Below are 27922 nucleotides of genomic sequence, written 5' to 3'. Positions count from 1 at the left end.
CTCTTAGCAGATGCACACTTCAGATTAAAATAGGGAACAGGCTTCAATAAAATATATTTAATAAAATAATAAAATAGGGAACAGGAGCAAGGGCATGCATGCCAGCACAGTGCTCGGTGCCAGACATCCCTTTGCAAGGTTGCATCACCCAACCAGCCTCTTCTGTTAGGTTGTGGGTGAACATATCAGACGATGCAGCGATTCTTCAAACAGCTCTTGTTTATTCACAGGCCAGGACAGAACTGGACTGAAGGGTTCAGTCAGCCTGCTTATATAGAGCTCCAGTACAACGTAACTGTAGCAACTTTCTAAGACTATCCAATCACTGAACGTCACTTTCGATCCCTTATTTGCATAACTATCTGCAGTATCCCCAGGGTGAGAACTTCAGTACATAACATCTTCCTTCCTTGTTGAGTCCAAAGGGGGCTTCTACTCATGGCCACTTGAATGAGAATAAGACCCCTGTGTGTGAGAATGTCAGCTTCTGGGTTTCCCATAGGGGTGTCTGGTTGGCCACAACAAGAGCAGGACACTGGACGAGATGAACTCCCCAGCCTGATCCAACGGGACTCTTTTTAATTCGCGTGCCCCTGCTTTCTCTTTTGAGTTTGCTGCTGGCAACCGCTGCCTCCTTCCGCTTTCTCACTTCTAAGCCCCGTGTAGCTGCTTTATAGGTTCTTCAAGCTGTTTGCTTGCAATAGAGGTCAGGCGAAAGCACAGCCAGGACGGATGTGGTAAGCTGCCCTATATAGTGTTATAATAAAGCCTTTGGTGTTCCAAGGCCTATGAGCTGAGCTGCACGCCTGGCTGGGGGTATGGCTGCAATGCTTGGGGTGGGAGAAGGTGGTGACGATGACATCATTCCTACTTTGCTCTTTTGAGTCATACAGAGAAGCGGTGAAGTCAGTGAGGGGCAGTTTGCCCTAGTTTGGGGAAAAGGAGGCAGGACAGTGGTTCAGCAGAGGACGCAAGAGAAGCTGACGGAGGATGGAGTTTGCTGCTTTAGTGACAGGTTTGGGACCTCTTCTCTTTCTGCCCACCTCAAAACTGAATTCCAACGTCCGTATTGTCTCATGTCCTCCCTTTGTCACTGCGTTTCTTCCCTATACAGTGGTACCTCAGGTTACATATGCTTCAGGTTACATACGCTTCAGGTTACAGACTCCGCTAACCCAGAAATAGTGCTTCAGGCTAAGAACTTTGTTTCAGGATGAGAACAGAAATTGTGCTCCAGCGGTGCGGCAGCAGCAGGAGGCCCCATTAGCTAAAGTGTTGCTTCAGGTTAAGAACAGTTTCAGGTTAAGAACGGACCTCCAGAACGAATTAAGTACTTAACCCGAGGTACCACTGTATATTTTTTCTTCTTCCTCTAGTCTCTCTCCAGATCTTTCTCCCACAATCAGCTTGCGCAAAATCAGCTTGGCTTCTGTCCTTGCCAAAGTGGTTTGGACCGGCCTCCTCTGGAGTACAACCAAGAGAGGGTGTTGCTTTTAAAAGCATTATTTGCCGCAACTCTTCTGCAAATAGCCCTTGGATAAGAGGCAAAAATGGGAAGGGTGAATCTTTCTGCAGCTCAGTAACCTTCCCTTCCTTGGTTTCTGTTTGCTTTTCAGCTGCTGAAGATGCAGAAAGGGACCAACCCTTAAAATGTTGCCCATGTTCCTCTGCCCCTCCTCATCCCTCTAGCTGAATTACTCGTGAGGAGATGAAGTGCCAAATTCTAACTGCACTTTCATAGACCACATGCACTCCCTTTTCATTTTTGCCCTGTTAAATACTACAGTGGTACCTCGGGTTACATATGCTTCAGGTTACATACGCTTCAGGTTACAGACTCCGCTAACCCAGAAATAGTGCTTCAGGTTTCAGAACAGTTTCAGGTTAAGAATGGACCTCCGGAACGAATTAAGTACTTAACCCGAGGTACCACTGTACTCTTAATATTTATTTATTTAACAGGATTTATATGCTGCTTAGCCACTGAAGCCTCTTAAGCAGTTTACATAAAACAGCATAAAATGTACATTAAAAATACTGATAATCTCAGTCAGCATTTAAATGTTGCAAAGCAAATACAGTGATACAAGGATGCTTGGGTAGAACATTAAGGTTCTGTTTATCAAAATTTCAAAATACAAATATAGCCAGTAGTTTGAAAAACATTAATAATAATAATAATAATAATAATAATAATAATAATAATAATAATTTTTTATTTATACCCCACCCTCCCCAGCCAAGGCCGGGCTCAGGTCGGCTTACAAGCAATAATAAAAACAAGTTGAATGATTACAACTTAAAAACAAAATTAAAATACAACATTAAAATATTGAAACATTAAAATATTAAAATGTAGCCTCATCCCAGGAGGAGAAGGAAAAGAAAAAAGAAAGAGTGGGAGGGAATCAAATTGGCTCCAAGCCAAAGACCAGGCAGAACAACTCTGTCTTACAGGCCCTGCGGAAAGAAATCAGATCCTGCAGGGCCCTGGTCTCATGAGGCAGAGAGTTCCACCAAGCCGGAGCCAGAGTTGAAAAGGCCCTTGCTCTGGTTGAAGCTAATCTAACTTAATATACCTAATCAAATGAAATTATTTGTGAAAATACATGTCTGGGTAGGCTTGCCTAAACAAAAAGGTGCTTAGCAGGTGTTGAAAAGAAGCTAAACAGTCTTGCATAACATCAATGGTCAGGTAAGTTCCAGAGTTTAGCTGATGCTGCACCAGAAGGTTGATTCCTTGCCAGCGTGGAATGAATATAATGTGGCAGTTGTTAAAAGTGCTAGTTCTTAAAATTGGCTAGTTGTTATGCCTGAAAACAAACCTTAACTACTGGATTATTTTGCCCCATCTGTTTGTGCCTGCCAAACAGCTGTGTCGTGCTTATGATAATATTTTATTCTCTTGTTAATTGTGCTGTTTTAAATATGTATTTTATATTTGACTTCACTTAGCAATGTTGTGGGTTTGTTGTTTTTTTGAAATGTCTAAGATTTTTTTTGTTAACTTTTTGTTAAATATGTATTCTGTAGTTGACCTTTGTAGTGTTTTATTTTGAAATCTTTAAGATAATATTTTAGTTTTCTGTTAATTATGTTGCTTTGATTATATACTCTATGTTTGACTTTCTTCAGATTGTTTTATTGATGTTTTAATATTCTGTAAACCGCTTTGAGATTTTTCTTAAAAATATAAAGCGGTATAGAACTGAAATAATAATAATAATAATAATAATAATAATAATAATAATAATAATAATAATAGGGTTTCAGCAAAGCAGGTACAATGAACAACAAAGAACTCCCAGCCCTATTGGGGGTGAAGTCTGTTCAAGGAAAGTCTATTTCTAGTGATAATATGCCATAGAGTTTTCAATATTTTAGTTATCTCAAGCTATCTTGCCATAATGCTTGGTGTGCATCTGGCGGTTGATAGCTTTGTTCTTTTGTAGCTGTATAAAAAATTTAAATGTTCCATTCCACATCAAAGTTGTTGGTCCCACTGTTGTTGATGTGTTCATTCTCCTTTGCAGTCAAACTTTCCACTAGTGCTAGAAACCAAAGCTGTTGCTACCCAATTTCATACATAGCAGCAGCACAAGTTTTCCAAAACATTGTAATAGCCAATCTCGCAGTTATAAATATAAATGAAAGTAGTTCCTCATAAACTCCATAATGCCATTCATAATTAAAAATGGAAAGTAGAAGAATCTGAGGTTGCACTGGGATACCTTGGGATGTTATTGCACCAGCTTCTCCAAAGATTTTTTTCCCTCCAGAATGGTTTAATGTTGAGACAGTCCCACCACATATGTAATTATGTTCCTGTCTCCCCATGTAGGTCCCCCAGGTTTCACACTCTCTGAGGGCCAGTTAAATGAATTGGCCCAATTAAAAAATCCTAGATGTGAAATAGGCCTTTTTCTTTCCATTTTCTCTATTGTAGGATTTTTTTATTTTGACTTGGCTGGGACAAATAGCAAGGCCTTCCTTTGGACTGTAGCAATTCTATCTAACCACAATAAGGGGAGTTTGGTCCAATCTTTCAATTTCATTTCTATATCTTTTCTCTCTCTGTGTGTGAAGATAAGTTTTTCCAGATTTGTTAATGACATTGGTATTTTTACACCCAAATAGGTAATGTGTCAGGTGCTGGCCGGTGGAGGAATGGTGGAGACCTCCTCCCCATCACGGCCCTTCCAGGGATGAGGAAGAGGAAGACAATACAGATTTACAACAGGGGCTTGAGGGAGGTAGACGCTCAGAGGCAGATGAGGGGGAAAGCTGGGAAATCATGGGAGAGCCAGAACAACACCTGGCTGACACGTTGTCATTAGAAAGCATCCCAGACCCTCCATCTCCCAGAACCCAGTAAGCCTTAAAAGTAGGAGAGCAAAGAGCTCAAAGGCTCCATTGCCTCTCTCTGTAAAGATTGAAATAAAAAAGGACGGTAAGAAAATTTCCCTTGTCTTTATACTTTCCTGGGCAACCAGCCGGGAGCCACTAACGGCATCCTGACATAATGTGACTTTTACAGTTTTCCAGCCCTGTATTTTGTTGGTCTGTCTCTCTGTCACTGGAGGCTTTGTCTTCAAGTGGGTTTATAGCAGGTTATTTGCTAAGCCAGGGACATGGGTGGCGCTGTGGGTTAAACCACAGAGCCTAGGACTTGCCGATCAGAAGGTTGGTGGTTCGAATCCCCGCGACGGGGTGAGCTCCCGTTGCTCAGTTCCTGCTCCTGCCAACCTAGCAGTTCGAAAGCACGTCAAAGTGCAAGTAGATAAATAGGTACCACTCTGGTGGGAAGGTAAACAAATGGGTTTATAGCAGGTTATTTGCTAAACCATGTTTTTCTTTGGGGGGGGGCGTTCCTGTAAATCAAAGCGCCCTTTTCCTTGGACTGGCTCATCCTCTGCACCACAGCTAACTTGCAGCTTAGGGGCTTGTACTCTCCACCTTCTGCACTTGTTGTTGTTGTTGTTTAGTCATTTAGTCGTGCCCGACTCTTTGTGACCCCCTGGACCAGAGCACGCCAGGCACTCCTGTCTTCCACTGCCTCCCCCAGTTTGGTCAAACTCATGCTGGTAGCTTCAAGAACACTGTCCCACCATCTTGTCCTCCGTCATCCCCTTCTCCTTGTGCCCTCCATCTTTCCCAACATCAGGGTCTTTTCCAGGGAGTCTTCTCTTCTCATGAGGTGGCCAAAGTATTGGAGCCTCAGCTTCAGGATCTGTCCTTCCAGTCTGTGGCGTAGCGTGGGTTGTCAGCACCCGGGGCAAGGCAAGTAATTTGCGCCCCCTAACCCGTGGATTTTAGTAGGGGCAGAGAACTGCGAGTGCGAGCGCGCCCCCCCAGATGTTGCGCCCGGTGCGGCCGGCCCCCCTGCACCCCCCACGCTACGCCACTGCTTCCAGTGAGCACTCGGGGCTGATTTCCTTCAGAATGGAGAGGTTTGATCTTCTTGAAGTCCATGGGACTCTCAAGAGTCTCCTCCAGCACCAGAATTCAAAAGCATCAATTCTTCAGTGATCAGCCTTCTTTCTGGTCCAGCTCTCACTTCCATACATCACTACTGGGAAAACCATAGCTTTAACTATAGGACCTTTGTTGGCAAGGTGATGTCTCTACCTTCTGCACACACACACCAATTGGGCTTTTTTCTACCCTGGCAGGCACCAGGAGTAACCCAGCAACAGATTGGGGCTACAGGCTAAGGGACCCGGAAGGCAGCGCACAGCATGTTCTCACCCTGCTCCCCTGCTCCTTGCTTCATTGCGTCTTCTTCATTCTTCATTACTTTCCTCTTCTCACCCAGTCTTTCTCTCTGCCTCCATGTGTTTTGCTGTTCAGTCTCACTCATTTAAGGCCTTTCCATTGATTTTCATGTTTGCCTGCCTGTGGGTGAAACTGCTTTGACCATCTTTTACAGGCATCTGAGCTTTTATCTGGGATATATTGTATTCACCCTCAATCTCTTTCCTTTTCGATTTCAGTCTCATTCTTGGTTCTTTCCCGGATGGTGCCCATTGGAGGTAAGAAGAAAATTAATTCTTTTTTTAAAAAAAATTATTTATTACATACATACAGAGAAGAATACATTTAAATGAATTATAAAATTAATATTACAATAATATATATGAAAAAAAGTGGAAAAAGAAATTAAAGAGAACAAAGATATACCAACAAAAAAGAAAAAGAAAGAAAAAAGAAAAAAGTAGACTTCCTTCGACCACTATGATGTTGGGAAAGATGGAGGGCACAAGGAGAAGGGGACGACGGAGGACGAGATGGTTGAACAGTGTTATTGAAGCTACCAGCATGAGTTTGACCAAACTGCGGAAGGCAGTGGAAGACAGGAGTGCCTGGCGTGCTCTGGTCCAGGGGGTCACGAAGAGTCGGACATGAAGAAACAACAACAATGCCTTGTGCTGGATTCCGACCCAGAATACTTCTCTGCTTCTCTCTGATACCAGAACTAAAAACCACACACAGCTAGGTTTGGTGCTCAGCTGCAAATATTTGGGGTTTAGAGTTCAGGAAAGAGGTCAATGAAAAACTGGTTGGAGGAGGAGGTCCAAGGGAAAGATGTAAATTGGCCTCTCCTTTCCTTCCTCAGGTTATTTGACGGTTCCACCTCCACCAGCGCCCAGGCTGACCACTTCTCCTGCAAACACCACCTTTGTCAGAGGAGAGAAAGTCCAGTTTATATGCCACCGACCAGAAGGGCATAAGGGAGAGTGGTTCTATTTCTTTAAGGCCACCAGACATGGTCAGTGGTCCGAATATAGAATAATAAACCGCAGTATCTTGGAAGTCTCCACAATGCATCTGGAGTCAAGGGAAAGGTTTGTGTGTTCTTACTGGAGGAAAAACAGGGAAGGAAGGGAGTCTGCAAAGAGCAACCAAATTGTGCTCTCTGTTGCTGGTAAGAAGCTTTCTTCTTGTGAATGAATTACTCTCTCCCCAGCGCCAAAGGCCAGCCCCATCAGGATGTGATGAAAGTGTGGAAAGGACACGAACCAGAATGTTGTAGTTTCCTAGCAGCTCAGGGAATCACACCTGGAGAAAGCTGGGAGTTTGGCATCCCAGATGCCGTGTTAAGTTCTCCTCTCTGAAATGTGGGGCTTCTGTGGCATGTAAATAATTCTATATGTAAACTTTGTGTTGGTTTTTTTGTATTTGGTTTGAAGGAAAAAATACTAGCTAAAACAAAAGGAGAATTCCCTGGATGCCTAGATCCAGGTTTAGGGCAAGTACTCTTTGGTGAGAGAGCCCTAGCAGAGATTTAAAACCACAAAATATGTAGCAAAGTAAAGCATGGAAATATAGGATCCCTTTCTAAGATGCTTCCAAAATTTACCCATTTTGCTTAGCATAGAAAGAGGCCACAGACTTGGCGAGTTAAAAATGGTTTACTTACAAACTCTTTGAAGGTCAGGTTCAAGTGCTTTTCCATACAGCAGTAAGAAAACACAGGCCATAAGACCTAGATTTCAAAGTGGAGAAAGTTTTGATTTATTTGTATAGAAGAACAAATATAGCTTGCTTAAGCCATGTGGTCTAGGCTTGGAGCATCTAGCTTAGACCTCCTTAGTGGTACGGTTCACATGGTGGAATGGGAAGAAAATGGCTTTCCTCCCAAGGTGAGAGGGAGTGACCTAGCTAAGCCTGGCAGGACAGCTTACTCTATGGTCTTAACCCCTTCATGCATTAATTAGAGTTAAGCATATCGATTATATGAGGCTGATTGTCCCACACTTTGACCAGTTTATCAAGGCTATCAAGGCTTCCATATATGAAATTGCTTTTGGACGATTTTCATTTCTATGATAACAGGACATTTCATCCTTTTTCTTCTTTCTTTGGCAATCACTCATAGCCGAGTAAGATTGTCTTCCATGAACACGGTCTTAACAGTGAGTCCGTTAATGACTGTGGAGGCCAATTCTGGATCCACACGTCCTTCCACAGTGGGGACATAGGTTTCTGGATGGGAGTTGATCATGGTGAGGGTTTGCCAAACGTGCCTTCCTCTTAGCTCGTTTCTCCCTTTTGTCCTGAGTTCGAGTGTCTTCAAAGCCCAAGACACCTTTGGTAAAGGCTGTTCTCCAATTGGAGCGCTCACAGGCCAGTGTTTCCCAATTGTTGGTGTTTATATTACATTTTTAAAGATTTTGCTTGAGAGAGTCTTTAAACCTCTTTTGTTGACCACGTTTCCCCTTTTAAAGTTCAGAATAGAGTAGTTGCTTTGGAAGATGATAATCAGGCATTTGAAGAACATGACCAGTCCAATGAAGTTGATGTTGAAGAATCATTGCTTCAACACAGGTGATCTTTGGTTCTTCCAGTATACTGACATTAGTTTGCCTGTCTTCCCAAGTGATATGTAATTTTTTTCGGCGATACCATTGATGGAATCTTTTGAGGAGTTATAAGTGGTCCATGTTTCACAAGCATACAGCAAGGTTGGTAGTACAATGGCTTTGTAAAGAAGCGTTTTGGTTTCCCTGCGAATGTCCCGGTCCTCAAACACTCTGCACTTCAGTCGGGAGAAAGCTGTGCTTGCAGAGCTGAGGCAAAGCTGGATTTCGGCATCAATGTCGGCCCTTGTGGAACTATAACTGCCCAGGTGAGAAAAGTGATTGACATTTTCCAACGTTACACTATTAAGTTGGATTTGTGGTGCTGCAGAGGGGTTGTTTTGTGCTTGTTGGTGCAGCACTTGGGTTTTTAGGATGGTGAGCGATAGGCCAAGCTTTTCGGAAGCTTCTGCGAAGATATCTAGGATGGTTTGGAGGTCATCCTCTGAGTGTGCACACACTACGTTGTCATCAGAACATTGAAGCTCCATGACGGAGGTTATGGAAGGGCATTTCACCCATTTATTCCCCCAGCCGACTGGTTTGTTTTTTCTATTCCTTCCAACCCCAGATTTCCCACTTCCTGCCACCCTTTCCCTGAACCCCCTGAATCCTGTTTACACCCATGGAGAACAGATCACCCTGCTCTGCTCAGTTCCTGATGGGAGGGAAGCAGCAAGATACACATTTTACAAGGAGCTACAAGGTCAGGCATCTGAGGGGTTTCCCCGTAATGAGTTGATGATTCCCCATAAAGCTTTGCATGTTGGTGAAGATACGGCCGGGAACTACAGCTGTGCATATTCCATCAGATTAGAAAATAAGGAAATCCAGTCTCCACGTAGCAACATCATCTCTGTAGTAATGGAAGGTGAGCAAGTTCTGTATTTCCCCCATTATTTTTAAAATCATTTTTTAAAAAATCACTGCAATACAATGGTACCTTGGGTTACATACGCATCAGGTTACATACGCTTCAGGTTACAGACTCCGCTAACGCAGAAATAGTACATTGGGTTAAGAACTTTGCTTCAGGATGAGAACAGAAATCGCGCAGCGGCAGTAGGAGGCCCCATTAGCTAAAGTGGTGCTTCAGGTTAAGAACAGTTTCAAGTTAAGAACGGACCTCCGGAACGAATTAAGTACTTAACCTGAGGTACCACTGTATAACAATTTAGCAACAACTCCATCTGGATTTTCCATAAATATATGAATGAGTGAGCAAAAGATGGTCACTGCAGGGGGGATGTGAGAATCACCACCAATATTGTAGGGTCTCAAGCTCCAGTTTTGGGGGTGGGACAGGGGGAAGATTGTTCTCTGGCTGATTCTAGATTCATTAAAAAAAATTCAGGAAAAAATTCAGGAAAAAAAAATTCAGGAAACATAATTGACCACAGGACTGGCAATCAACAAATCAGGATACTAATGTCAGGCCCATGACTCTCATACAGCTGTTTGACCCAGTTATATGACTTCCTGTTAAAAACCAAGTCGACCACAGTCTACTATTACAGTGGTACCTCGGGTTAAGAACTTAATTAGTTCCGGAGGTCCGTTCATAACCTGAAACTGTTCTTAACCTGAAGCACCACTTTAGCTAATGGGGCCTCCCGCTGCCGCTGGGCCGCCGGAGCACGATTTCTGTTCTCATCCTGAAGCAAAGTTCTTAACCCGAGGTACTATTTCTGGGTTAACGGAGTCTGTAAACTGAAGCATCTGTAACCTGAGGTATTACTGTATTCGTTTTAAGCTTCTGTACTCTTTTGTGGATGAGTCTGCCAGAGTCCCTTCCTTTTTCTGATGCCATCAGTGAATCCTTTGCCTAGAGTGGTGAACAGAGAAGATTTCATGCACTTTACTCCCTCAGTCAACAGGAACTGTGAAAAGTTCATAGGGGGACAGAGTGGAAAGTCTGACCCCAGTTACTGTCCAAGAGACCCTTTTCCTTTGGTCAAGCATTGAGAAGCCGAGGGTGTGCTTATATTGTTTCCCCCCGAGGGATATTGTAAAGGACTTTTCAGAACTTAATGATTTTCTGAAAGTGATATTTCCTACCTGACTTGGGCCTTCAAGAACAAGACTGATTTTTTTTTAAAAAAACCCTTATCCTTTCTGATTTCCTTTTCTCAGATTCCTCTCCATCACCAGGTCCATCACTGCTCTATGCATGTTTGGCTGTCCCATTTGTGATCCTGATTATTTCCCTCGCTTTTTACTGCAGATGGAAAAAGACTGGTGGTAAGCAATGGGGTTTGGAGGTTATCTCTTTGCATTTCATAGCCTGAAATTGTTATTGGGGGCTTTTCCACACTTCCCCACTCTCTGTCCTGCTTTTTCTGGACACTGGTCTTTGCTTAAAAGTTCTGTATCTGAGCCCTTTTTTCCCCCTTTGCCCCAGAGCTTTCCCTGCAGAAATCTGCTCTTTAAATCTCAATCAGAGCAAATGGCTATCTGCAGAAAACTCAAACGGATGTTTGTTCCGATTGAGTGCTAAAGAGCAAGTTTTCACAGGGAAAGCTCTGGAACAAAAACACACAAACTTGGACACAGAGATTTTAAGCGTGGACCTGTTCCTGGAAAGTAAATGTGGATAATCTTGTTTTGATGGAGAGAGAGAGAGATTTGCAGAGGCTGTCTGGTCCTCTGGTCTGGATGGATGTGAGTTTGCAAGGCAACGGCCAGCAGGGGTGACAATATTATACATTTTCACTCTTTTCCTATCTTTCTTTGGAATCAGTGAAATGTTGGGGGAAATCTGAGCTAGAAGAACAGGAGGAGGAGGGACCAGGTGATCTTGGAACACTGGAGCCCCAGACAACACCCAGTCAGGTAAGAGATGAGATTAATAAGAAGAAGAGTTTGGATTTGATATCCCGCCTTTCACTCCCTTTAAGGAGTCTCAAAGCAGCCAACAATCTCCTTTCCCTTCCTCCCCCCCAACAAACACTCTGTGAGGTGAGTGGGGCTGAGAGACTTCAGAGAAGTGTGACTGGCCCAAGGTCACCCAGCAGCTGCATGTGGAGGAGTGGAGACGCGAACCCGGGTCCTCAGATTACGAGACTACCGCTCTTAACCACTACACCACACTATTCCATCCTTAGAAAATGGCACAACAACCTTTGTGGAACATGCTGCCGCCGCAGGATACGATAGTGGCAATTATTATGGACAGAATATTAGCCAATTTCATGGACAGAGATGTCTATGAATAGTTATTAACATTGGGAACCAACTGGCAGTTCTGTGTCCAAAGACAAGATATAGGTTTGTCCTCTTCATAGCTGCTTGTGAGCTTCCCAGGGGGCATTTGACTGCCTGGTGTTAAATGGTGCATGTTCGTAAGGTAGGCATAGGCAAACTCGGCCCTCCAGATGTTTTGGGACTACAATTCCCATCATCCCTGACCACTGGTCCTGTTAGCTAGGGATGATGGGAGTTGTAGTCCCAAAACATCTGGAGGGCAGAGTTTGCCTCTTCCTGTTGTAAGGGGGTATTTGCCAGTGCACACTCACTGCTCATCCAAGGTTATGAGTAATTGGCTATGAATATAGATTGTGACCTGGTGTTAAGCAAAATACACAAAACTGAGCTAGATCAGCCCTTGAGCTGACTTAGCAGGGCAGTTCTTGATTATCAGAAGGTGCTGGCCATTGTTTTGCCCGCCATATCAAATAAATCCAATTCCCTGGGTTCCTTGAAGACATTTCCTGAGAGCTGAATGTTTGTTATCTGAGTGAAATTCCCTGATCTGGACCTTGTGCAGAGTGGAAACAAATAAGCTTTACCACGAGGATGTTTTACTGCAAAACTGTCTTAAACTAGTTACAAAATAAAATGTCGAGAAATACAAAGTAACGCATTGCTCTAAACAAACTAGCAATGCGTTCCTGTCTTCTTTAAGTCCTTAACATAGGCCAAGAACCATGTAAACATTACATTTTATTCACATTTATAACTTTAACGCCTAATCCCTTTGCATTTGTAAAGGAGCTCTAAAAAGTGGGAGAAAAGCTTCATTCTCAACGGGCCCTTTCTGGTTTAATTGGTGAGCAATGGCACATTTGACTTGCTTCTGTTTTCACAGGGCTCAGGTGCCACCTATGCCCGCCTCCCCTTTTGTTCTGCTGCAACTTCCTCAGGACCAGTGATGGAGAATGAGCTCCAGCCGCTTGAAGAGGAGGGGCTGTTGTACAGTGAGATTCTCTTTCCACCTAACAACAGAAGAAGAAATTGAAGACAATTGTGGAGGTTTCTGGACAAGTTGGGTCCTACATTGCTAGCCAATTGGTGGATTGCACTGAGGGATGTCTGACAGGCATCTTGATTGTCACATCAAATGCCAATGTTTGTGGAAACTGGAACTATGCAAAACTTGCTAAATCCTCAGGAATATCGCACCTTAGCCTGCCTGAGCCACAGTAACCCCACCTTAGGTGTGATATAGTAATTGCTGACTGTTTGTAGAGCGGATGTCCTCCTTCACAGCAAAATTTTTGTTGTTGTTTAATCGTTTGGTCATGTCCCACTCTTTGTGACCCCATGGACCAGAGCACGCCAGACACTCCTGTCTTCCACTGCCTCCCGCAGTTTGGTCAGACCCTTAAAAGAGATGTTTCTTCTTGGTTCGGGGTCTCTCTTGCCTCGCAAGGAGGGGAGGGAACTCTGTTGCAACAGAAAAATAAAGATCTACCTTGCTTTCACTGCCTCCTGCCTCCATCCATTCATCTCTGACCGATCCTCTGACTCAGTCCCTTGGGGGAGTTGGGCAGCAAAAGCCATCCACCCCTATTTTTTTCTATATCTCTGTTAACAAGGCCTAGTACAAGACCCCACACACACACACCCCACACACAATGTCTCGGCATGATGCGAGGTGAAAAGTTGGTTTTCAATTTTTCAAGTCAGCTGCATGCAGTTTCTTCCTTACTTCCAGGCCCACGCTGCTGTCAGTTCTGAAGAAGCTTTTGTGGGTGAGGGAGGTGAAGCCACAAGAGGCTTGGATGTGGTTAGCTGTTGTTGACAGTGTTAAACAACACCTAGGCTGTCTCCAAGGCCCCCGAGCTGACTTGTGCACAGGGGCCGGTAGCACCGTGTGGGTGTGTACCTGCCCATACATTTCCTGGCTTGGTCTTTTGGGTTGGGAAATAATAGAATCGGGTATGTCTAGTTTGCAACCTCTTGAGCTGAGCTGAGGAACCAGCTTTCAAGAAACACTGACCGAGCATGGCATCTGTGACATTGGTGACAGGTTTGAGACCTCCCTTCTCTCTCTCGGATGGAAAACTCCCCACCCGTCGATATCTCCCCTCCCCAGTTCCTCATGTCTTTTCTCTTCTCTTCTTTCCTGCCAGTCTCTCTCCTGACCCACCTCTGGGGATCTACCTGTGCAGGTAAAGTTGACTTCTGGTTCTTGCTATGACAATTTCAGCCCATCTTCGATAAGTGGTTCAGTTAGGAATCATGCTTTAAACGATTTGAGACAACTCTTGCTCATTTAGCAGCTCTGAAACAGGTAGAAATCAACAGGTGGAGCTTTCCAGAGCATGTTGATTAGCCTATCTTCCCCTTTTGGATTTCTGCCTGTTCATTAGTTGCTAAAAGCAGAGAAAGGAACTTGGCAGGAATAAGGTGGGACTCTCGAAAGTGGCAGCAAATTCAAGCCTGCAGGCCACTGCCTGCAGTGGGTCTTCTCCACGTGTGACTAAGATTGGAGACAACCCATTAACTCAAATTAACACAGAGCAAACTAAAAGAAGTTCTTCTTGTTGTTGTTGTTTGGTCATCTAGTCGTGTCTGACTCTTCGTGACCCCCTGGACCAGAGCACGCCAGGCACTCCTGTCTTCCACTGCCTCCCTCAGTTTGGTTAAGCTCATGTTTGTAGCTTCAAGAACACTGTCCAACCATCTCATCCTCTGCCGTCCCCTTCTTCTTGTGCCCTCCATCTTTCCCAACATCAGGGTCTTTTCCAGGGATTCTCCTCTTCTCATGAGGCGGCCAAAGTATTGGAGCCTCAGCTTCCAGTCCTTCCAGTAAGCACTCAGGACTGATTTCCTTCAGAATGCAGAGGTTTGATCTTCTTGCAGTCCATGGGACTCTCAAGAGTCTCCTCCAGCACCATAATTCAAAAGAAACAAGTTACTCGCATATAATTTATGGTTATCATTATACCATAAATTATTATACCATAAATCAGAATCAGCGTTCTTTATTCTGTATGAAAAAGGTGTCAGAAGGTGGAGTTTCATATTTGCATTTCCCCATTGCTTTTCTGCAAATATAATAGAGATTCCAAGTTCTTTGAGACAGCTGAATTGAGATTTAAACATTTGCACACTCTATCTTAATTTGAAAAGGTATTCGCCATGTGTGTAAAGAAAAGGAAAAATAAAATAACGAAACAGACCCTGTACTTAGCAATGTCAACTTGGAGAATGGTGGAATGAGTTTAAATAGGATGGAATGAATTGTGGGGCAGATGGGGGATGTTATCTCTGATTTTTTCCCCATTCCAATGGCTGATTAAAAAGCTCGTTTCTATTGCTGTATAATTAAGGCAAATAATGCACTAATTGCATCCACTCCTACTCTTAAATCCTTGTGTAAGAAGTCTATAAATAGAAGGGGAAGAATAATCCAGAAATTGAATGTGAAATAACTAAATCCAAAATTGCTTGCAAAATGACAATTTTCAACTTGCCACACCAAAAAGAACATTTAAATCCAGAATCTGGGAGGCAGAAATGAGGGTGTGGGTGGGAATGAAGTAAAACTGAAAAATGGGTTGGGGAGGTGAATGGAAAAGTCTTTTTCACACAAAGAGGCCTTTATTTGAAAGGCTGGTAGTGGAATTTTGTTTTGATGCATAAACTTGATAGAACTGGCCCATTACAGAAATTATATACGGTGGTGGATAAACCCAACTGCCCAAGGTTGGGTTAGTCTTTTTTAACGATTAGAGTAAATAATTAGCATAAACATCTAATTTCATTGCCAAATGTTTCCTAAAGTTGTATGAGAGGCGGGCAATCTGCCATTTTCAGTTGTTTTTTTCCATTTTACCAATCTCAAATCCCCCATGTTTTCACATCCGGCTTCTGATGTTTTTAAGCCCTCGTGAAAATTCATCAGCTTTAAAGTGTGAATTTCTTGTGATATACACATTCTTATACAATTTTGCCTAACATACGTGTTTCTGCAGATGAATCTTCTCCAATATAATGCATTTTTGTATGCTGTTTTCATAATATATGTACCGGGTGTCATCAGCATACTGGTGACACCAAACCCTCAAACTCTGGACCACCTCTCCCAGCAGTTTCATGTAAATGTTAAATAGCATGGAGGACATGAAGGAAGGAACAGAGCAGCTGTAAAACAGGGCCTCCAAGTCCCATCCCAGCAAGCCAGCCCAGGAGGATACCATGGTTGATGGTATCCAAAGCCCCCAAGAAGTCCAGCAGAACCAACAAGGACACATTCCCCCTGTCTAGTTCTCTCTAGGCATTGTTCAAAGATAGTGTTATAAGGGGGGGGGCTGCTCCTTTTCCCTTATGGGGTATCCAAGAGCCTGTGTAGAGTCCTTAAGTGGGTTCCCTATTGGTAGGAGAAAATTACAGAGGCCAACTAGAGTATATTGAGAAGCAAAACGGCTAGTAAGCCTGATCTTTATTAAGCTGTTGCAACAGGGTCCCCACTCATCACACGCAAGAGGGAGGAGGAACCCAGAACAATGGTGTACAAGCCCTTATATAGACTTTTGAAACTGCCCACCCTGTAGCCAGAGACCACCCCCAAAACACCATGCATACATCACAGAAGAAGGTTGTCTACAGCAGAAATCCTGTTTGCCAGGATATCTGTTAATGGTCACTGATTGCATTACCTGGGCAGCCTGGCCATTCTTTTGTGATGGTTAATACTTTAATTCCTGAATCCAGGTCACAGGCTCACCCTATGAGCCCTTTAAGACAGGATTTGTAAGCAAAAAGACAGTGGGAAGGCTTTCCCCATTTGCCTCCCTTACAGCAGAGGAACATCTGAGGTCTTTGGGAGGGTCAAAATGGCTTCAGGATTGCTCCCCCATATTATTTCAGACACGTGGGTTATATGTGTTTGTACATTTGTGAACGTTTGTTTTATATCTGAGACCTTCGAATTCTTATAACAATAGAAAGAACAGAAGCACGGCAATAGGTTGAGGCTACGTTTTGAGTGATTGTAGAAACCACACACACCACAATAGTGTTGGTCTGGTGTGAAGAGTGTGGCTGGTGTGGCTCCTGAGCGATGAAGTCTCTTAATAGTTCAGCTAGTAAAGTCGGCTTCCTTGTGTTCCCTTTTCTATTCAACTGTAAGCCTCAACCCAGGGACTGTCTTGCCACTGACGTATGGGAACATTTTGACTCATGGGTGCAGTGACACCTTTAAGTAGGGATGGAGAAGGCCCCTGCCTGAAATATTAGAGAGTCGCACCCGGTCCATGTAGACAACACTGAGCAAGGTGGACCAATGGCCTAACCAGGGAGAAAGTCAGTTTTGCTTGGATTTTAACGAGAAGTTCCCTAATTCAGACCCACAGAGAAACAGGGAGGGGCTGGCTTGGCACCATCCTGGTCCTTGCCTGGTTTGCCCTCCCAGCTGGCAGGTGTGTGTGCTTTGTGCTGCAACAGTTTGTTTGACCTTTGGAATACCTGGCTGCAAGTAAGAGTGTTTGTGATGTTCACAGTATGGGTTACCGTTTGATTGCTGGCTGAGTGATTGCAGATTGGGTAGGCTGTGGCCTTATGATACAAAAGTGCATAACATTAGCAGAAATTGCTTGCCAAAATTTGTATTTTAGTACAAATGGAATACAAAAATGTGTTTTTGCACGAAGTTGCTGATGAATTTTCTATGTTTTTATATAATTTTATTAAATTTTCTGTTTTACAATTTAAAATACTCATTTTACATCCTTAAGATATCAACGACTTCCCTTCTTCTCTTACCATGGTTCGTTTTACATATCACAAATCCCTGCATATTTTACAAAAACTATGCCATTCAGTATTCCATTATTGCATCCATCGAAACTTATTTACACTGTTGAATTTATCTTAATGCTGCTAATGTTTTCAGGTGTACACAGTTATGTCCCATATATTAAATAAACATTTTTCAGTCTTCTTTAAGCGTATGCTCTTCTTGTTCTCTTATTCTATATGTTAAGTCTGCAAGTTGTGCATACAGTGGTACCTTGGTTCTCAAACTTAATGCCTTCCAGAAATCTGTTCCAAAACCAAAGTGTTCCAAAACCAAGGTGCGCTTTGCCATAGAAAGTATTGCAAAATGGATTAATCCATTCCAGCCTTTATAAACAACCCCTAAGACAGCAATTTAACATGAATTTCAGTATCTAACAAGACCACCGATCCATAAAATGAAAGCAATAAACAATGTACTGCAGTCACACAATCAATCAATCACTCAATCAGTAGCTGAACTGGGTTCCACACAGTCTCAAAAACAAAACAAAAAGAGCCACAAAAACAAAAAAGGCAAAAGAAATAGCAAAAACAGACAGACCTCAGCGTAACACTCAAAACGGAGCACATTTGGCTTCCGAGAAAAGTTTGCAAACCGGAACACTTACTTCTGGGTTTGCAGTGTTTGGGTTCCAAGTTGTTTGAGTACCAAGGTGTTTGAGAACCAAGGTACCACTGTATTCTGTCAACCTAAGTTGCCATTTTTCTTTGGTTGGGGCCTCGCTCGTTTTCCATTTTGGGGCTTACAAAACACGGGCCGCATTAGTGGCATATGCTGATGGATTTTCATGAAGTTTCTTTAAAACCACACTGTGAATTCCTGTAGAAATGTAGAGAACTGGAATAATGAGAAACACAGTAAAACCAAATCTGACAGATCCATCTGTCCTTAGGCCTGACAGTTTCCTTTGTGTATTTCCTGATGCATTCCTCCAACTTTCTCTTGTGTTCCTCCCCTTTGTTCTCAGGCTACCCTCCTCCCCCCAGATTCTCTGTGTCCCCCAAACAAGACATCTACAGAACTGGCGAACTGATAAACTTCACGTGCTCCGCTCCTGACCACCGTAATATATCCGGAGTCACCTTTTTCAGTCACCAATGGATGCTGTATTTCCAGAAGCCTCCGCCCTCTGGGGGGACATTCACACATCCCCTGCGCCTGTCTCCCCAAGACAGTGGCGAGTATTCCTGTACCTACAATGTTATACAATCGAGAGAGCAATCGCATGGAAGCAACTCCATCCATATTGCAGTGATGGGTGAGGCCTTCTTTTCCGGGGTACGTCTCTTGAAAAGGGCAAGCGGGAGCCCAGGCAGACTTTGGGCGAGAAAATGTGCTTAGCAGAATCCAAATACCATATTTTTTGCTCTGTAAGACTCACTTTTTCCCTCCTAAAAAGTAAGGGGAAATGTGTGTGCGTCTTATGGAGCGAATGCAGGCTGCGCAGCTATCCCAGAAGCCAGAACAGCAAGAGGGATTGCTGCTTTCACTGCGCAGCGATCCCTCTTGCTGTTCTGGCTTCTGAGATTCAGAATATTTTTTTTCTTGTTTTCCTCCTCCAAAAACTACATGCGTCTTGTGGTCTGGTGCATCTTATAGAGCGAAAAATACAGTACATGCTGAGAAGCCGGGTTTTCCATTCGATCTTTTCATATAAGCAACCTTTTCACACCCCTCTTTTCTTCAGTGTTTTGTTTCTGCAACACCATCAGTATATGTAATAATAATAATAATAATAATAATAATAATAATAATAATAATAACAACAACAACAACAACAACTTTTATTTATATCCTGCCCTTCCTGGCCGAAGCCAGGCTCAGGGCAGCTAACATCAAATATATAATATTGGTATGTCCAAATTAAAACATGTCCCTGCCCTCAGGGGTGTGAGAGAAATAACAAAGGGAGAGGAAGGGAAGTTTAAAAATTACTCATGAGTAGGAATTCAGGTAGATGTTTTAGAGCAGTGGATCTCAACCTGTGGGGCCCCAGATGTGGTTGGACTACAACTCCCATCATTCCTGACCACTGGTCATGCTGGCTAGGAATGGTGGGAGATGTAGTCCAACAACGTCTCTGGACCCACAGGTTGAGAAAGAGCCTAGGACTTGCCGATCAGAACATCGGCGGTTTGAATCCCCGCGACGGGGTGAGCTCCCGTTGCTCGGTCCCTGCTCCTGCCCACCTAGCAGCTCAAAAGCATGTCAAAGTGCAAGTAGATAAATAGGTACCGCTTCGGCGGGAAGGTAAACGGCGTTTCCGTGCGATGCTCTGGTTCGCCAGAAGCCGTTTTGTCATGCTGGCCACATGACCCGGAAGCTGCACATCGGCTCCCTTGGCCAATAAAGCGAGATGAGCGCCGCAACCCCAGTCGGTCACGACTGGACCTAATGGTCTGGGGTCCCTTTACCTTTAAGGACACAACAGTTCGTGACCCGTGAAAGAGGTCCCTTCTCATTTCCTACTCCCCAAGTGTGATGTTCTCAGCCTTCCTACTGTAAGACCTTTCCGTTGCATCAGCGGAGGGGTGAGGCTTGTCTACATCTTCCTGGAAGCTTTCGTGTCAGTACTTCCATGTTCCCCATCTCCTCCAGTTCAGTCCCCATCATTCCAAGCAATAATGATTCGTACTGGCCCCAAACCCACAAACTCTGTCCCTCAACTTGGGCAAAATACTGGATTGCCCCCGTCCATCTATGTGGACCTTGGCCTCAATCATTTTGATTCAGGAAGACAGGAAGTTCCCTTATACTGAATCATGTGGGAATGTTGTGGGTAGCAGGAGAGGATTTTTTGATCAAACATTAACCTTCCTAACTCACACTGGTTGGTTTATTCATATAGCAGAGTACATCCCCCTCTTTACACAGCAGGAAGCGACTTGCAGATTCGTTAGAATCTCTTAAGTTCTATTATTCCTGGATTCCCTCCTTAAAGAATAAAGACACAACAGTCTTCTTTTTAAAGCAATGAGAAGTTTACTCACATTCAGTTCACAGTTGGATCCCTGAAGGCAGGATTTAGCTTAAGAGTTACAGATGAGGGTTTGAGTTCGTCCCATATGGGAACTCATCCCACATGCTGCTGGCTGAGGGGAATTCCTAGCCCTACCTGGAAATGCGAGGGATTGAATCTAGGACAAGCAGATAGATGCTCTGCCACAGCTTTTCCTCATCTTGTGGTCCCTCCTAACCCCCTCTCCTTTGTGGCTGGCTCCTCCAGATCCTCTTCCTCCTCCAGTACTGAAAACGGACCCTCCGTCCAGAGTGGTGAACAAAGGAGACCCCTTGCTCCTCACTTGCTTGGCCAAAGGAGGCGGCGTGGAGAAAAGATTCCATTTCTTCAGGGATGGTGTTGAGATGATCTCCGACAGCGGTGGGTCGCTGCGGTTCTCCAGAGAACATGGGGGTGCCTCCGCAGGTGTGTCTGTCAACATCCTGAAGGCTAAGCTCAACCACACTGGGGAATTTGCCTGCAGGTATGAGGAAAAAACAAGCAGGGGGTGGATCGTCTCTCCGTGGAGTCAGAAGGTGTACCTCACAGGTGAGTGGTTTCCAACTGGTGGCAATAGTTGGGGGTTAGGGTCTGCTTTAGCGTTGGGACCCTCCCCCCTTTGGTGTTTGAGTTCAAAGCTCCCCATAGGCTTTGTGGGGTGTAATCCATGAAAGGCAGTCAAGTACAGTGGTGCCTCGCAAGATGAAATTAATTCGTTCCGCGAGTTTTGTCGTCTTGCGATTTTTTTCGTCTTGCGAAGCACGGTGTCGGGAAAGTTTTGGAAAAGCTTCAAAAATCACCAAAAGTCTTTAAAAACCTCAAAAAAGGCTACCACAGCGCGTTCTATGAGTTGCTCCTCGAAGTCAAGTCGCAAGGAAACAAACTTGCAAGACGTTTCCGTCTTGCGAAGCAAGCCCATAGGGAAAATCGTCTTGCAAAGCAGCTCAAAAAACAAAAAACCCTTTCGTCTTGCGGGTTTTTTGTCTTGCGAGGCATTCGTCTTGCGAGGTACCACTGTACAACATTCATTGAAATGCTAGAGAAGACATGCAAGGGGATGTTTGCTCCAGCCAGTCGAAACTTCCTGGTCCTCTTGGCTGGAGCATCCTTCCCTTCACATGTGATAGAAGGTGGGTGTGACCTAACCTGTCCAGGTAACAAAAGGACAAGTCACGCAGCAACCTTTCCCTTTTTTGACTTCCTTCCTCTTTTGACCAGCTTGTAGCTAAGACTGCTCTGCTAGCAGAAGCACTGGGATTATTCCTCCTTATGGGGTAGATTCCACATGTACATATTTGTAACTAAGTCTGCCTTCAGGAATCCAACTGTGAACTGATGTAAGTAAACTTCTTTTATTGACTTTGAATAAGATTGTGGCGTCTTTATTCTTTTAAGAGAGATTCAAGGGAACTTACCAGGAACATACAATTCAATCCGAAGACAGAACGAATTGTATAATAGCGAGAGGCTCGCACAAGCCTGCAACCAGCTATCTGCTGTGCATGTAAAAAGGGGGAATGTAACTCTGCTAAGTAAAGGAACTTGCTAGCATAAGTTAGGAAGGATATTAATAAACAATATATCCTCTCCTGCCACCCTGAACATTCCCACAGCTGATGGGGTTCAAAGGAAAGCAAAGCAAGACGTTTGGCACCAGCTTGGCTGCAGGAGTTGCCAGAAGGAGTACAAGGCCCCATCCAACCGCCTTAGAGACTTTTTAGGGTTTCCTCTTGAGCCTTTTCTTCTCCCCAAGATATCCCGCAAGGCAGCGGAGGTTGAGGGTCAGAGTCCCCTTCCCAAGCCCCACCTGCCCCTCACTTCTCTCTACAGCGTGTGGAGTGGTTCCCATCTGTGGAATGCTCTCCCCAGGTAAGTTCGCCTGGTGCCTTCATTATACACCTTTTGGCACCAGGCAAAAACGTTCCTTTTTAACCAGACCTTTGGTTGATCTGTTTGACATCCCATACCCTTTAAGATGTAGCTCTTTTCTGGGTGGGGGGGGGGGTATTCTGATTATGTATGTTGTGATCTTTTCTGTGAACCACCCTGAGACCTCTGGGTATAGGGTGGCATATAATTTCAATACTAATAATAATAATAATAATAATATGCAGAAACCGCCTTCTTGAATGTCAGACCCACTATTTGGAGCCTGTCTTCACATGTACTTTAATTTGCAAAACAAAACAAATCCTATTTTATATTAAAACAGTCATTATAAACAGATGGTGATATTAGCTTGTATGATCACTGTGTTTTTAACTTCAGTGAATTACCGTTATTGTGTCTTCAACAGCAATGGCTACAATGGAGTCGCCGCCCCCCCCCCAAATATTCATACCAACAGCTGAATCCCCTTCTTTCCTTTCTGCAGTTTGGGCACCAAATTCCTCTTCTCCACCCCTGCTATATGCATGTTTGGCGATTCCACTGGCGATCCTGATGGTCCCTCTTGCTTTTTACTGCACGAGAAGGAATAGAGGTAGGTGATGCTGAGAACTGTGGCCCTCTCCTGTCATTTCCTATTAGGGAATGGCGCTCTTCTCTGCATCAACAGAGTAGTGGTCATGGAAGCAGTGTTGGTTAAAAGCAAGCATTTATTTTGTCTTCCTTCATATTGGATGTGGTTAGGGTGTGGGAGGGAGCCTTGCCTGTGTCTGTCCTGTGGAACTCCCAGCCACAAGAGGTTTATTTTCAGGACCAGCCCTGTCCTGTCTCACCATCTTTCTTCTCTATTCTTTCTCCATTTCCACTCTGGAAGCGTTGAGATCCGAACAGGAAAACAGGGAAGAAGCAAATTCCGAGTACCTTGAAATGTTCAGCGCCACTAGGAAGCCTCAGAGGTAATGGCAACTAATGCTGGTATAACGCTGATGTGATGTGTGTCTTCATAATTTCTTATTTATTTCAAGCATTTCTTCCAAAAAGTGTTCCTAGACTGGCTGACCAAAATAACAATGGTCGTGGCACACAAGGAGGAAGGGAGGAGCGAAAGAGGCAGCAGTTCAGTTCTTAAAGTTTTGAACATAGTTGGAGGCGAAGAGCACCCACAAACTATGCAAGGAGTTTCCAGAGGGGAGGAAAACTTGAACCCAGAGCCTGGCAACCTAGAAATGCAGGAGAGACTTATCAGTCAAGAGAGGGACAATGTCTTGTTGGCTGGGAGATAAAAGATAAAAGGCGACTAAAAGATAAAAGGATGAAAGGCGACTGGAGGAACAGACAGCGGGGTGTGTCCCAGGCAGAAAAAGGACCAAGAGACCCCACAGGAAGAATAATTGAACTGTAGAATTGGAAGGGACCCAGTGGATCATCTAGTCCAGGGGTCTGCAACCTTTAAGACAAAAAGAGCCACTTGGACCCGTTTCCGAAGAAAAAACAACTGGGAGCCGCAAAACCATTGCGACATTTAAAACAAATACAGTATATCTCCGGAGCCGCGATCTGACAGCGGGCGGGAAGGTGACGTCGGGACGGTGCGTGACTAACGCACGCACCGCCTCCATGCGACGTCACAGCCAGTACAGCGCCCGCCACAGTGAGGAGTGTCGGGGCGCACAATGCGCCTCCTCCCCTCGCTAGTATCCGCCCCGGAGCCGCGGCAAAGATGTAAAAGAGCCACATGCGGCTCCGGAGCCGTGGGTTGCAGACCCCTGATCTAGTCCCACCCCCCTGCAATGCAGGAATATTCAGCTGCCCCTTACGGGGAGCAAACCTGCAACCTTGGCATCATCAGCACCACGCTCTAGCCAACTGAGCTATCCAGGAAGAAGGACAAGTTTGGGGATGGCAGATAAGGAGGGGGAAATACATTTAAAAAATTAAAAAATTGTCCAGTAGCACCTTGGAGACCAACTAAGTTTGTTCTTGGTATGAGCTTTCGTGTGCATGCACACTTCTTCAGATACACTGAACCAGAAGTCACCAGACCTTTATATATAGTGAGAGGGTGGGGAGGGGTATTACTCAGAAGGGTGGTGGGAATGGGTGATTGGCTGATAGCGGTAAACAGTCGACACCTATCAGCCAATCACCCATTCCCACCACCCTTCTGAGTAATACCCCTCCCTGTCTCACTACATATAAGGGTCTGGTGACTTCTGTTTCAGTGTATCTGAAGAAGTGTGCATGCTCACGAAAGCTCATACCAAGAACAAACTTAGTTGGTCTCCAAGGTGCTACTGGACAATTTTTTAATTTATATATATATATTTCTACTGCGTCAGACCAACACCGCTACCTACCTGATTCAGGAGGGGGAAATGACTGGCATATTGGAGAGAAGGAAAGATGTCTGTAAGGGATGGGGTGGCTGGGACAGGGACAGAGCCAGTGGACAGGGAAAGGTGGGGGCAGAAGGGGCGAAGGGAGCAGAGCAGGATTCCAGGTTGCCGGAGGCTGGGCTAGATGACCCTTGGGGGGTTCCCTTTAATTCTTTGATTCTATGATTCTAATGTCTCTTCTGGACCCAGGAGGGCAGGCAGCTTCTGCTACGTGGTTCTGTCCTCAGACAGATGCTTTGATGGCCGTTTGGACTTCTCACAAGAGGGGGATTCCTTGAGTTACTTGGCCGTTCGCCTTTGCTGTGAGCTGCTGTGTGTATTCTCTGTGTAAGAAACTGGGACGGAAACTGTGGAAACATTTAAAAATAAAATAAAATAGTTTAGCGAGGTTATTTCCTCCTCCATTCATGGCTGGGATTGGGAGATTCTTCCTGTCTTTCATATTGAAACCATCACGACTTCCTCCATGAAACCTTTGACAATACAATAACTGGCTAACCCCCCCCCCAATTTCTATTTAAGGAAATAGAAACTGAGCTATGGGATTGGCTGCTACAGGATGTGGTTTAGATGCCTTTTGAAAAGAGGTACATTTGTGAAGAATATTCTGCCAAAACATTTTAGTCATGACAGCTAAGTAGATCTTCACTGTGCAGAAGCAGTCTACCTCTGAATTGCTGTGCACTGGAGATAAGGAAAAGAGGAGCGTGGCCTGTTTGTGAGTTGCCCAGGAGTGTCCAGCTGGCTGCTGTCAAAACTGAATGAAGCGAATCCTCAATTTGCTCCCAACAGGCTTGGGGGGATCATCATTCTTTGAACATGTCCCTCAATTTCCTTCTCCTTTTCAGGACTCAGACGCCTTTTACTGCCTTGCCGCCCCCTGCTCTGCCGCACCCCCCAATATCACAATCATGGATGGAGAGCGGAGCCAAACCAGTGGAAGACCAGGAGGAAGGTCTCTACAACAACATTCCCCTTCAGGGCAAGAAGAGAGCAGAACGATACAGAGATTCTGAAGACGAATGAGCCATCGGGGAGATTAAAACATTCAGATGGGGATTTACGACCAGGGAGATGGGGTGGAAGGGGTCAGGGAAGAGGGCAGTGTTTTGCCTTTCCCTGCCTAGTCCAGCATACGGATTGGCTCAACTTCTGCAGCACTTTCCTCAAGAACAGGGATCAGCAAACTTTTTCAGCAGGCGGCCGGTCCACTGTCCCTCAGACCTTGTGGGGGACCGGACTATATTTTGAAGGAAAAAATATGAACGAATTCCTATGCCCCACAAATAACCCAGAGATGCATTTTAAATAAAAGCACACATTCTACTCATGAAAAACATGCAGATTCCCAGACCGTCCATGGGCCGGGTTTAGAAGGCAATTGGGCCTTTTCCATTCTCATTTTAATCTTCTGACATATCCAAGTACAGCCCACCCAATCATCGCCTGACCATTGACCATGCTGGCTTGGACAGATACAGTTTGGTCCAACAACTGGAAGGCTACAGGTTCCCCCAGCCTTGTTCTAGATAGAGGACAGAGGCCCTTCTTGGTAGTGGCACCCTCCCTGTGGAGTGCCCTCCCTTCAGATGTCAAGGAAATAAATACCTATCTGACTTTTGGAGGACATCTGAAGGCAGCCCTGTTTAGGAAAGTTTTAAAGACGATGTTTTTAGATATGCTGTAAACTGCCCAGATGAGCGGGATATAAATAATGAAATTATTATTATTATTATTATTATTATTATTATTATTATTATTATTATTATTAGAAAAGGAATTGCAATAGCTAGATGTGCCATTGGAAGCTTATGTCCTCTGGCCTTGCTCGAGGTTAATCCAAGGATACAATCTGAGAGATTGCCTGTTGCATCATAGATGCCAAATTGTGAGAGTGTTGCAACATAAACTCTGCAACAGGTGGCAGCAGCGACAAATTTAAAATACGCTCTCAATACTTCAGCCAACCAGCAGGTGAAAGCAAAGAGTCTCCAATAGATCCTTCTGGTGTCTGAAGCATCAGCTAGTCAGAAACACAAGCAGGATGGAGGACTTGTAAACAGGGGCATTTGCGAGGGAGGAGACTGAAGAGAGTGAGCTTGTGTATTTTGGATTAAGGCTGGTTGCTTCTCTGAGCTGTTTGGAGCCTTATTTGTGAGTTTGTTTGTGGATGTTGGTGTGTGCTCTGCTAGAATTTCAATAGGGACAAATGTCAGGTTCTGACTTGGGCAGAAGTAACCAGCTGCATCAGTACAGTGGTACCTCGGGTTAAGTACCGTACTTAATTCGTTCCGGAGGTCCATTCTTAACCTGAAACTGTTCTTAACCTGAAGCACCACTTTAGCTAATGGGGCCTCCTGCTGCTGCCACGCCGCCGGAGCATGATTTCTGTTCTCATCCTGAAGCAAATTCTTAACCTGAAGCACTATTTCTGGGTTAGCGGAGTCTGTAACCTGAAGTGTATGTAACCTGAAGCGTATGTAACCCGAGGTACCACTGTATAAGCTGGGGGCATCTGGCTTGCCGGGGGTACTTGTGAAAAGGATCTAGGGGTCTTAGTAGACCACAGGCTTAACATGAGTTAATGGGGTCATACGGCAGAAAAAGAAAAAGAAGAAAAGCTAATGCTATTCTAAAAAAAAGGTAAAGGGACCCCTGACCATTAGGTCCAGTCGTGGCCGACTCTGGGGCTGCGGCGCTCATCCCGCTTTATTGGCCGAGGGAGCCTGCGTGCAGCTTCTGGGTCATGTGGCCAGCATGACTAAGCCGCTTCTGGCGAACCAGAGCAGCGCACAGAAACACCATTTACCTTCCCGCCAGAGCAGTACCTATTTATCTACTTGCACTTTGACGTGCTTTCAAACTGCTAGGTTGGCAGGAGCAGGGACCGAGCAACGGGAGCTCACCCCGTCGCAGGATTCGAACTGCCGACCTTCTGATCGGCAAGTCCTAGGCTCTGTGCTTTAACCCACAGCGCCACCCGCATCCCTCAATGCTATTCTAGGCTGCATCAACAGAAGTACAGTGTCCATATCAAGGGAGCTCATAGTAGCACCCTCTTCTGCCCGGGTCAAACTCCACCTGAAGTATTGTGTCCAGTTCTGGGCACCACAATTTAAGAAGGATATCAACAAGCTGGAAAGTGGGCAAAGGAGGGCAACCAAGATGATCAAGGGTCTGGAAACCAAGGCTTAGGAGAAATCATTTTGAGGGAATTGGGTATGTTTAGGCTGGAAAAGAGGAGACTGAGAAG

The 27922-nt window shown here is 44.7% G+C and overlaps 2 protein-coding genes across 5 annotated transcripts in view; both read left to right on the top strand.

The window, feature by feature from the left end:
- LOC128400541 (immunoglobulin superfamily member 1-like) overlaps positions 1–27922 on the top strand; it is a 100290-nt gene that overhangs the window by 57007 nt on the left and 15361 nt on the right. The window lies entirely within an intron of this gene.
- On the top strand, positions 419–26337 carry LOC128400559 (Fc receptor-like protein 3). Of its 4 annotated transcripts, XM_053362850.1 has the most exons (11): positions 419–737; positions 886–1015; positions 6617–6845; positions 8932–9231; positions 10494–10601; positions 11101–11192; positions 18356–18646; positions 20615–20935; positions 22761–22868; positions 23148–23229; positions 25518–26337. In XM_053362850.1, exons 7-11 carry the CDS (start codon positions 18490–18492, stop codon positions 25693–25695), a joined length of 846 nt encoding a protein of 281 aa, XP_053218825.1. In that variant the 5' UTR covers positions 419–737; positions 886–1015; positions 6617–6845; positions 8932–9231; positions 10494–10601; positions 11101–11192; positions 18356–18489; the 3' UTR covers positions 25696–26337. The 4 variants fall into 4 exon arrangements, with proteins under 4 accessions (XP_053218825.1, XP_053218824.1, XP_053218828.1 ...); XM_053362849.1 differs by lacking the exons at positions 419–737; positions 886–1015 and having other exon boundaries at positions 6418–6845; XM_053362853.1 differs by lacking the exons at positions 419–737; positions 886–1015; positions 6617–6845; ... (3 more) ...; positions 23148–23229; positions 25518–26337 and adding an exon at positions 12448–12705 and having other exon boundaries at positions 8435–9231.

This window comes from Podarcis raffonei, chromosome 13, assembly GCF_027172205.1.
Source record: "Podarcis raffonei isolate rPodRaf1 chromosome 13, rPodRaf1.pri, whole genome shotgun sequence".
Taxonomy (NCBI): Eukaryota; Metazoa; Chordata; class Lepidosauria; order Squamata; family Lacertidae; genus Podarcis; species Podarcis raffonei.
The sequence above is the reverse complement of the archived record's forward strand: the minus strand, read 5'-3'. Positions and strand labels throughout refer to the sequence as shown.

Excerpts from the sequence above, each read along its gene's own strand:
- LOC128400559 (XM_053362850.1), top strand. The coding sequence starts at position 18,490 with ATGCTGTATTTCCAGAAGCCTCCGCCCTCTGGGGGGACATTCACACAT. Across the intron at positions 22,869-23,147 it reads CTGCACGAGAAGGAATAGAG|CGTTGAGATCCGAACAGGAA; the intron begins GTAGGTGATGCT and ends CCACTCTGGAAG. Across the intron at positions 23,230-25,517 it reads GCCACTAGGAAGCCTCAGAG|GACTCAGACGCCTTTTACTG; the intron begins GTAATGGCAACT and ends TCTCCTTTTCAG.